We start from the raw sequence: 10839 nt of genomic DNA, 5'->3' as shown, positions 1-10839 counted from the left end.
AAGGTTAAAGGACATGAAAGGCAGGCTTGGGAAGTACGATCTGGCCACCTGATCTGAAAGTGGAGACAGCATGAGCTGGGGCCTCGTGAAGGAGCGTTGGCTGTGGCGCTCTAGGGGCTAGTTCCCCCCAGAATGAACAATTGGGTGTAGTGTGGAGAGCAGGGCAGGTGCCCTCCCTAGGCTTCTGAGGTGCCACCATGTGAGCGTGAAGGAAGAAGGGAGTAGAGCTGACCTTGGATGTTCTGGCCGTGATGCCTGGATGCGGCCAAGACGGAGGTCAGCTGAAAGGAACTCGTGGCTACTGAGTCTCCACCGGCTACGTGAGCAATGGGTGAGCCGGGGAGAAAGACAAGGAGGTGGGATGAGATCAGGAGGAGTTAAACTCCAAGGTTAAAATGCAGTCTAACGGATTTATTTATTGATTTTTATTCCACTTTTTATTGAATTGATATGGATTTATATATACTGTATACTTTGTTTTTGAACACTGCACCATTGACACTTTTGTTGGGTTTACTTGTGTTTTGACTTGTTTTTAATAAAGGCACTTGAGCACTTTTTCCAATATCCTCTGGCATCATCAGTGAATTGTCCTCATTTGTCAGCTCATCTCGGTCATAACTATCGTCGGTGTTGGTTCAGTAGACTCCCATGTGGGAACACACATTCTAAGTGTAGAATTCACAAGGGTAAACCTGGTGAGCCCAACTCGCCTCAAAATAACATAATAGCCAGTAGCTGAAAGATGTACAACATGATGGAGCAGAGTTAGAGCTGCTGTTTCATAGTTCTAATGAATTAAGATTTGATTCCTGGGAAAGCCATTGTCATTTATTCCATTGTATACTCTTCACCAGAGTCTTTTTTTTGTACTTTGTTTCTCTCCAACATTCCAAATTCATGCAAATAATTTAGTGTAACCTTGGGCAGGGATACCCGCTTAAGTGGTTAAAATGCATGAAAGAATGGTCATCCCAAGAGAAGAGAAAATTCTGACATTATCAACAGAAAGCAGAAATTATCTCACATTGGTTAACATCTCCTTACTACAGTCAAATGTATTGCTCTCAGAAAAATGTACAAAAAGAATTTAGATGTTAAGTAGCCATTATGGAGATAACCAGATTATAACTGTTTAGCCCTTTTATTAGATTAAATTATATTACATAAACTTTACTAGTAATCCCAATGGGAAATTTTAGATGCATTTAGCAACAAAAACATAAAAAGATACATGCTTCCAAGACAAATAATACAATAATACAATCAATCAATAAACAGCTGGGCCCGTCCTCCACATTATGTATATATGTATATATGAAGCTATTTTTCACAAGAGGCCTTGCATGGAGATTCTCTTCTTGAACTAAGACTTCTACTTCCCCCAATGTCCGGTTACATCACTCCCACAGAGCAAGAGCTCAGAAGTAGAGTGAGAATTACAAACACACCTGTTTTTTTCAGAAGAGACACTGTAGCTTCTGCTGATTGGATCAATGTTCATTACCAGGTTACTGGTTAAACCCTGTCCTTTTGATGCTATTGGGTTCCTGAACATGGATTATCTCAAACATCTGTTGCAAGGTTAAACAGAAGTTACAGAGGTTTAAATTAATGTTCTTTTAGGTTACTCTTGGTCTGGCAAAGTCAGCAGTGATGCACTTATCTTTATTAAAACCACTGTAAATCGGTGGAGTTCAGAAAAGCCTGTCTTACAGATATGGGTTAACAGGCTAGGCTGCAGAACGAATTTAGTTCAGCTCAGTAACGTAAATATTCCCAAACCTTTTGTCCTCCCTGGAATGCCTGTTTGAGGTGGGTTGTTGTGCCACAGCTTTGTTTTTGTTTAAACGGGCTCTGATACTGTTTTTTAGCAGAGAATTCAGTGTGTACCGCTAAAAACCTACACAAAAAGGATCCTTTGACCTACAACAAAGTCAAAAACCTTTGGGATTCCTTTGTTACTGGCAAAAACCATACTTTTTTATTGATTCACATACAAACAGATTTAAAGAATAATTGTCTATTAAGGCATTCATGCCTTTGGTATATAATTCATTGTCTTTTTAACAACCACAACATTTATATATTACCTTTCAATACAATGTATAATTTAAGGTTCTTTACACATGTTAATTAGTAGAAACAAAAGAAAACAATAATTATATACACTAATTATATAAGGGTCAGATGGTCAGTGGAGGAGAAAAGAATCTATGGGGTTCCATGAACAAGAATCTAACCAGACCCCAATGGGCACTCAGTTGTACATCTAAGATATCCCTATCCTTGTCCCAGCTACAGTGTGTGCAAGGCATGAAAAAAGTCCTAGACAGGATTCCAGTCAGCTGGGTTCACTCCCATGCAAACCTACACTTACACTTGGCATGGTACTAGATAACCTAACCTAAACATATTTGAGGGTGTGGGGTGGGGGGGACACATTTACTCTGGGAGAACATGTAAACTGCATAAGGACAATGACTGGGAGCAAGATTCAAAGACATAATGCTAGATCCGTAAGGTTGGAGTACTACCCACTTTGCCATTGTTTCCTCATTATGAGTATTTTACAAATATTTCATGAAGCTTTGAGGCTGCAAAATGGTTGCCATGGGTTTCTTTTTCCTTTGTAATAGGATCTGTTGAGGGTCTGAGCATTATGTGACACAGTGTATCGTTTTACATTGGCATCTTCTTGCAATTCTGGTAAAGTTATCCTCAAGTCCATTATTGTGTTTTTTATCTGTAATCCTTTCTTTGGCAGAACTAGTGTGTTAAGTGTGGGTTTTATTTAATATTTATGATGGGAAGCTTTCACAGCACAACACAGCCTGTATACAGTATGGAATTAAAAGTCTGTATTGTACTGTAAGTAATAATTAAACTACTGCTAATACATTTTTGCACAACTTGAAGTTAGACTGAGAAAGTATAGCTTTTCTCCTCGTATGAAATATAATGGGCCAAAGGTTTCTATATTTTACCAAGTACTGCATTAATATTTCTATTTAATCCTGTTTTAATATGAAAAGTAATCTGTTCTCTGAATAGTACAAAAGTATACAGTACAGACAAAATGGTGTTGTTATAACTAAGCAGTGAATAGCTGAATGTGGGTGAAAAATGTGTAAAGATGCACCACAACTTTGCTTATTATGGGTGCAAGTTGAAACAGAAAACCACAGGCATCTGCCTTGGTAATCTGGAGTTTCTCCTCATTACTCTGGTTTACCCTTTCTTTTTAGATCTACAAATCTCTTCATTAAATCCCTATTACCATAACTTTTCTTTTGATCACTTGATGTTTTCTTGCAGCGGCATTTCTTTCGAAACCTGGGATCCATTTTAGCATATGCCTTCTTTGGAACCGCTGTGTCCTGCTTTGTCATTGGGTGAGTAAAATTGTATTGTACCTTCTTTTTTTTTTTATTTGAATTTTACTATCACCCTTTTATGTTTTTTTTTTTGTGTAGACACTAGGCCTAGGTTAAAAATATAGATTTTTACGAATAATCATTTTTCGTTTAAACAATTTGGTATCCATTCTTTAACACTAGAATTACGAGAGCCTATGGAAAAAACTCGTAGATCCGGCCCACCTTAAATCCCATTGCACCTCTCTGTCAGCGTCTTTTGTTTTTTAAATGTGTTGATAAGCAGAAAGCAGTCTGCTATCGCATCCCCCACTGGTGCAAAGTTTTATCAGCTCAAGTCTGTTTACCTGTGTGTCAGTTGCTTGGGGTTGTATAGAGTGAGAAGTCAGGCGAAATCGCACCTTTTATAAATACTCTGTCGTTATTTGGAACACATGCATTTCATGTGTGTTCCGTGTCTACAACGATCTATGTAAACACATCGTTAAAGAAACGTTTTTCATGTTTTAGTAATTATAAACTTCATGTCTACATTTTGTTAATTATGTATGAAGCCTGAGGTCCAAATATCAAAGAAACACTTTCACAAAAGGTACAAATATAACAGAACAAGTGCACTTTTACTCAAAAATATAACTGCAGAAAAACAACATGCCTTAGGGTGCGACATTGACGCGCATTTACTACGACTGCTTCTGTGGCGCTATGGTATCAACTGTTGACTGGTAATCAAAACTTCACGGGTTCGATCCCCGACGAGTCCTTTTTGAGAAGTTAGCTGCTTTTATTCTTACAATTTTAGAATTAAATCATACATTTAATTTCAGCTATATATTGTGTGTGTGTGTGTTATGTTATATATATATATATATATATATATATATATATATATATATATATATATATATATATATATATATATATATATATATATATATATATATATATATATATATATAATATATATATATATATATATAAAATATATATATATATATATATATATATAAATATATATATATAAAATAGAGAGAGAGAGAGAGCCTGCTATATCTGAACATAGAGTCACTGGGGTCTGTTGGAGCTAATCCCAGCCAGCACAGGGCACAAGTCAGGATCAAACCCCAGGCAGGGCGTCAGCCCACCGCAGAATCCACAAACACTACAGGCAAAATATACGAGTCTACAATAATCTTTTCGCCTTCGCATCATTTAATGCTAAAAACGTAGATTTAAACAATAATGGAGCATACACTATGAGAATCTGTGGCCCTGCAACAATTAAAGCAACGACAAGTTTAATTTCGAAGAAACCACAATTTGGTCAGGTGTATATTTAAGATCACGGAGAAGCGATGCAAATATCAATCGCCAAAAATAAAGGTAATGTAGTATATATTCCAAAAATAACATTAGACACAAAAGGAGACCTTGATAGGCCATTCGTATTAAAATGTTTGCAGTTTCCCGTGAGAATAGCTTTTGCTGTGACAATTAACAAGTATTAGAAAAAAAAGAAACGGTATTCACTCACGGACAGTTATAGTTGCTTGTCACGATGTGAGTCCAAAAACTGAATCAAAATTCAACGCGATCTTGAAGAAAAGGTAATTCCAAATATTGTTTTTAATGAAGCTTTAAAGTAAAAGTGCAAAAAATGAAATTGAAACAATTCCAAAGAAAAAAAACTAACTTTTAAAATTGTATATCTGATAAACCAAACACGAGGGTTTGTGAGCGAAGTGAGCAGGGGGCGGAGCACCCTAGTTTTTAATAAAACTGACAGTTTTTACACTTGTTCCATCTTTTTGATAGAGTACTTGGCTCTTTGTTCATTGCAATAATTTTGAGAGTCACACAATAGTTGCCAACTTTGCCTCAGGCCGTCATGACCCAGTCATTGTCACTCTAAATTTTACACATTGTCTCTGTTTGTGTTGTTTTATCTGGGGACTTTAATTTCTTCCCACACCCCGAAGATGTTCTTGTTGGATGGTTCTAAATTTGTTCATTGACTAGACATTATGCCCCATCGATAGATTGCTGCCACATACACGAAAACATCAGCTAGCAGATAAATAATGGAATGCAATTAATAAACAGTTTCTTCCTGTTTTTGCTGGTAATTAAAGCTGGTTATGGAAACTAACTGTTTGCTCCGTGACAGTGTCTTATGCATTTCTGAGTGGTATTAAGTTTTATAAGATGCAGTTGCTACACCCTGATTAATGTTAACTAACTTTTGTTTAGCTAAAGGCTTTCTTTTTTGAGTCAGCATTCTCATTTGTCTTGATTAACTTTTAACAGTGACCTTTGAGTTTAATTATAATGCAGAAGTGTTGATTTTATTTAGTAGCTTGCCAATTGCATCATCAAATTGCACCATTTTCTTATGAACATTACACTAACACTATATTTTTGTGCTGCCTTCATTTCTTTTTACTTTTGAATAGTGCACATTAGATGCCATCACTCACATCCACAAGATAACAAAACAACAAGCAATCACTTAGGCCATTTTCTGTGTGACTTTTGTCCATAAGTCTGTGTATACATGTAGCGGCTTTAAAATGCTTGCTGATGATTTGAAAGAAGTCAGACACACCTATATCTGGATTCTGCCGTTTATTCTGCAACAACGTCATCCAACTAAAAGACAAGCAGTAAGGGGCACAGTCAGCACACGCAGTGACAGGCGCTCTTTCAGTCTCCCGTAGCAAGCCAAACAATATGCTGTAATGAGGCTGGATCTCTGTTAAATTAAACGCTTTTAAAATCCATTTCTGCCGACCAAAAGTCACAACAGAATTTCAAGACACACCAATAACCACATGACGTGATGTTTCTATGAAGTTTCAGACAGAATACCGTGTTTTAAAACTTATCAGCTTAAACAAGCGACAGAGAGTATTGAGAAGAACCAAAAGCACATTCCTCCGTATAGAACAGCTTCAACTCTAGGATTTTGGTGGGTTTCCTCACATTAACTGCTCGCTTCAGGTCCTTCCACAACATTTCGATTGGATTAAGGTCAGGACTTTGACTTGGCCATTCCAAAACAGTAACTTTATTCTTCTTTAACCATTCTTTGGTAGAATGACTTGTGTGCTTAGGGTAGTTGTCTTGCTGCATGACCCACTTTCTCTTGAGATTCAGTTCATGGACAGATGTCCTGACATTTTCCTTTAAATTTCTCTGATATAATTCAGAATTCATTGTTCCATCAATGAAGGCAAGCCGTCCTGGCCCAGATGCAGCAAAACCGGTCCAAACCATGATACTACCGCCACCATGTTTCACAGATGGGATAAGGTTCTTATGCTCGAATGCAGTGTTTTCCTTTCTCCAAACATAATGCTTTACATTTAAACCAAAAAGTTCTATTTTGGTAGAGGTCCAGCCCCTCTCCAGGAGATTGGTTCCAGAGTCGACGCTGTGCGTCGAGGTGAGCCCGACTAGATCTAGCCGGTACCTCTCAACCTCGCGCACTAGCTCAGGCTCCTTCCCCTTCAGAAAGGTTGCATTCCACGTCCCAAGAGCCAGCTTCTGTAGCTGAGGATCGGACCGCCAAGATCCCCGCCTTCGGCCACCACCCAACTCACAATGCACCCAACCTCCTTGGCCCCTCCTACAGGTGGTGAGCCCATGGGAATGGGGACCCGCATAGCCCCATGGGTGCAGGCCCGACCTCCAGGCGCTCGCCATCGAGCCCCATCTCCAGGCCTGGCTCCAGAGGGGTGACCCACATCCGGACGAGGGAAAACGTCGTCCAAGGTTTTTGTTCTTCTCTTTTTCTTATCCCTCACCTAGGACCACTTTGCCTTGGGTGACCCTACCAAGGGCATAAAGCCCTGGACAGCAGAGCTCCTAGGATCATTGGGATACGCAAACCCCTCCACCACGATAAGGTGGCGGTTCGAGAAGGAGGCTAGTGGCATCATGTTCCATATTTGAGTACGCAGAAGGGAAACAGAATAGGTGAGGGTTAGTAACAAATTATAACTATCATATTACTTGTGTTTTAGTGCTGATGACTAACATCAGAGATGCAGTATGTACAGTTAATCAGCAGCTCTAGTCTGGGTATGCTAAACTGAAATAGTGAGTCTTCCGGTGGGATTTAAAAGCAGAGACTGAAAGGGCATCTCTTATAGTAGCAGGCAGACCATTCGACCGTTTTGGCGCCCTGTAATGAAAAGGTCATTCTCCCACTGTTATTTTATTAATCCTTGGAATCCGGCATCTTGAGATCTGGTTTGTAATGTAATGATAAGTTCAGATAAGTAAGCAGGATCTTGGCCATTTAAAGCTTGATATGTTATAAGGAGGATTTTGAAATCTGCCAAAAACCTAACCAAGAGCCAGTGTAATGTTTTAAGAACTGGAGTTATGTGTTCATATTATCTTGTTCTTGTAATAATTCTAGTAGCAGTCTTTTGAATTAACTGAAAGCTGTATAAAGAATAATTTGAACAGTCAATGAACACTTCATTGCAGTAGTCAATCCTATTAGAAATAAATGCATGAATTAATTTCTGAGTCCAGCCCCTCTCAAGGAGATTGGTTCCAGAGTCGACACTGTGCGTCGAGGTGAGCCCGACTACTTCTAGCTGGAACCTCTCGACCTCGCGCACTAGCTCAGGCTCCTTCCCCTTCAGAAAGGTTACATTTCACATCCCAAGAGCCAGCTTCTGTAGCCGAGGATCAGACCGCCAAGGTCCCTGCCTTCGGCCACCACCCAACTCACACTGCACCCTACTTCCTTGGCCCCTCCTACAGGTGGTGAACCCATGAGAAGGGGGACCCACGTTGCCTCTTCAGGCTGTGCCCGGCCGAGCCCCATGGGTGCAGGCCCAGCCACCAGGCACTCACCATCGAGCCCCAACTCCAGGCCTGGCTCCAGAGTGGGGCCCTGGTGACCCGTGTCCGGGTGAGGGAAAGCGTCGTCCAAGATTTTTGAAGACCTCTTCAATCCCACTAATATGCCTTCCAATGGGGAAGCAGAGCCTGGGGACTCGGAGGTAGGCACTCCCATCTCTGGGACTGAGGTCAAAAAACCTCCTTGGTGGCAGGGCCCAGGGGGTGGATGAGATACACCTGGAGTTCCTCAAGGCTCTGGATGTTGTAGGACTGTCTTGTTTGACACGTCTGTGCAAAATCGCATGGACATTGCGGGGACAGTGCCTCTGGATTGGCAGACCGGGGTGGTGGTCCCCCTCTTTAAGAAGGGGGACCGGAGGGTTTGTTGCAACTACAGAGGGATCACACTTCTCAGCCTCCCTGGAAAAGTCTGTTCTGGGATTCTGGAGAGTAGGGTCCGTCGGATAGTCGAAGCTCGGATTCAGGACAAACAGTTGGTTTTCGTCCTGGTCGCGGATCAGTGGACCAGCTCTACACCCTTAGCAGGTCCTGGAGGGTGCATGGGAGTTTGCCCAATGAGTCTACGTGTGTTTTGTGGATTTGGAAAAGGCGTTCAACCGTGTCCCTCGGGGAATCCTGTGAGGGGTGCTCAGAGAGTATGGGGTACCGGACCCCCTGATAAGGGCTGTTCAACCGGTGTCAGAGCTTGGTCCGCATTGCTGGCAGTAAGTCGAACCAAGTGAGAGTTGGACTCTGCCAGGGCTGCCCTTTTTCACCGATTCTGTTCATAACTTTTATGGACAGAATTTCTAGGCACGCCCAGGGTGTTGTGGGGGTCTGGTTTGGTTAGACTCAGGATTGGGTCACTGCTTTTTGCAGATGATGATGTAACCTTTTTGGCACTATCGCAGAAACTTACAGATACAGTACTCCAGATCGCTACCTCGTTCTTCTTTATGTAGCGTACAGTGCTTTCATTAATGCCATAGTGGCGTGCTACTGCAGCATAATTTTTTAGTTCCCGGAGCAAATCCAGTAGTTCAACCTTCTCCTGATGTGTTTTAAACTTCTTCTGGCGCTTCGGCTCAAAGCCAGAAGCCTTAGAAGGCACAGTGTGTTTCAGTGACATCTTGTGCATTTAGGAATAACAAAGTGGAAAACATGAGGACACTCCGCTGGAGACACATCACAGGGCTGCAGTCAATCAGCGGCAAGGAGTAATGAATAACGCTCTCGGATTGACTACTTTCACCTTTCCAAACCGCATTTCCCTCAGCGGTTGCTTCCTGTTCTCTCCACAGCACAGTATTGCCATGAAAAAAGCCATAAAAAATTGCGGAGCATATTTGCGCTCGCGCAACAATTAATAGTTAGGTTCTAAGAAAAAATCTGTGAATGACTGAGTCCGCGAACCCTGAACCACGGCTTCGCAGGGGTCTACTGTATACTGTATATGGGATATTTAGGTACAAACTAAACTATTGTGCCCTACATGTGCAGAGTCCTTTTTTCTCAAAATACATTCATATTTTGAGGGGCGGAAAAAAGTGTGTGTTTTTTTACCTAATGGAGCAAAAGCCTTGGTCTCCTTTTTCATGGGACTTTCACATATTTAGCCAGGTAGGCAGATAGACTGTACAAACTCGTTAAATGAAAAGCTGGGACTTGGCAAAGTATGCTAATAATCCCAGTGTCAGGGAAGACACAGAACATGATTTACTGTCAACTCTAATTCTAAAAATTGCAATTCCTATATGCATGTGACATATGATTTGAAATGGGCAACAAATGTGTGAAATCCACAAAAAAGTGTTGGTTTTTTTTTTTTTGTGGATTGTGCCACAAGAAAGAGGATGCATATGTTAGTAACAAATATATTTATCTTTTTGTTATTTAATAAACCTATCATTTAAAGGATCTATCTAACATTCGCCCGTTCTGTTTCTTGCAGCAACCTTATGTATGGTGTGGTGAAGTTAATGCAAGTAGCAGGGCAGCTGATGGATAAGTTTTATTATACAGACTGTCTCTTCTTTGGTGCAATCATATCTGCCACTGATCCAGGTACCTAACCCCACCCCACCACCCTCCCACCCAAAATTGCAGAATTGTTAAAAATGTTTCCAATTTTTTTGTAAATAGGAGCGCGGACATGTTTGCATTTCACCATTTTTTTTTTTTTTTATAAACATTCAGGACACCATGTCATATTAAATGCTTGACCTTTTAATACTTCATGATTGGGGTGATTACTTCCCCTGTCGTTTCTTTTTAATTTTATATGTACTTTTTTAATATGGTAATTTCACTTCCTTCTTTCATTTTTAAACATATTCAAGTTTTTTTTTTCCCTCTTTCTTATATTTGATTTTTGAAGAGGTGCTACATATATTTACTTGATATTTCTTTTTGTTTTGTTCATTTGCTAACTTTGAGTTTTGGAAATATGCTAAGAGTCTGCAAACATTTTTTCCATCCTTCTGTTGCATCCAGTGCCAATATACAGCTGTCCATTTTCCCGGAATGATTTGAACTTGTTTCACATTTGAATAAAGGCTAACTTTTAATTGAAATCTTTTTTTGTGTGAAAAAGTATTTTACT

The 10839-nt window shown here is 40.3% G+C and overlaps 1 protein-coding gene across 3 annotated transcripts in view; it reads left to right on the top strand.

Moving 5' to 3' along the window:
* The window catches only part of slc9a7 (solute carrier family 9 member 7), a 184130-nt gene that overhangs the window by 80334 nt on the left and 92957 nt on the right, over positions 1-10839 (top strand). For all 3 annotated transcript variants that reach the window (XM_039744722.1, XM_039744723.1, XM_039744724.1), the window contains exons 4-5: positions 3319-3395; positions 10189-10301. In XM_039744722.1, the coding sequence (XP_039600656.1) occupies positions 3319-3395; positions 10189-10301 (190 nt within the window). The remainder of the gene's footprint in view (positions 1-3318; positions 3396-10188; positions 10302-10839) is intronic.

The sequence above is a fragment of the Polypterus senegalus genome, chromosome 2 (assembly GCF_016835505.1).
Source record: "Polypterus senegalus isolate Bchr_013 chromosome 2, ASM1683550v1, whole genome shotgun sequence".
Lineage (NCBI taxonomy): Eukaryota > Metazoa > Chordata > Cladistia > Polypteriformes > Polypteridae > Polypterus > Polypterus senegalus.
Note: the sequence above shows the minus strand (reverse complement) of the source record. Positions and strands in the feature narration are given on the sequence as shown.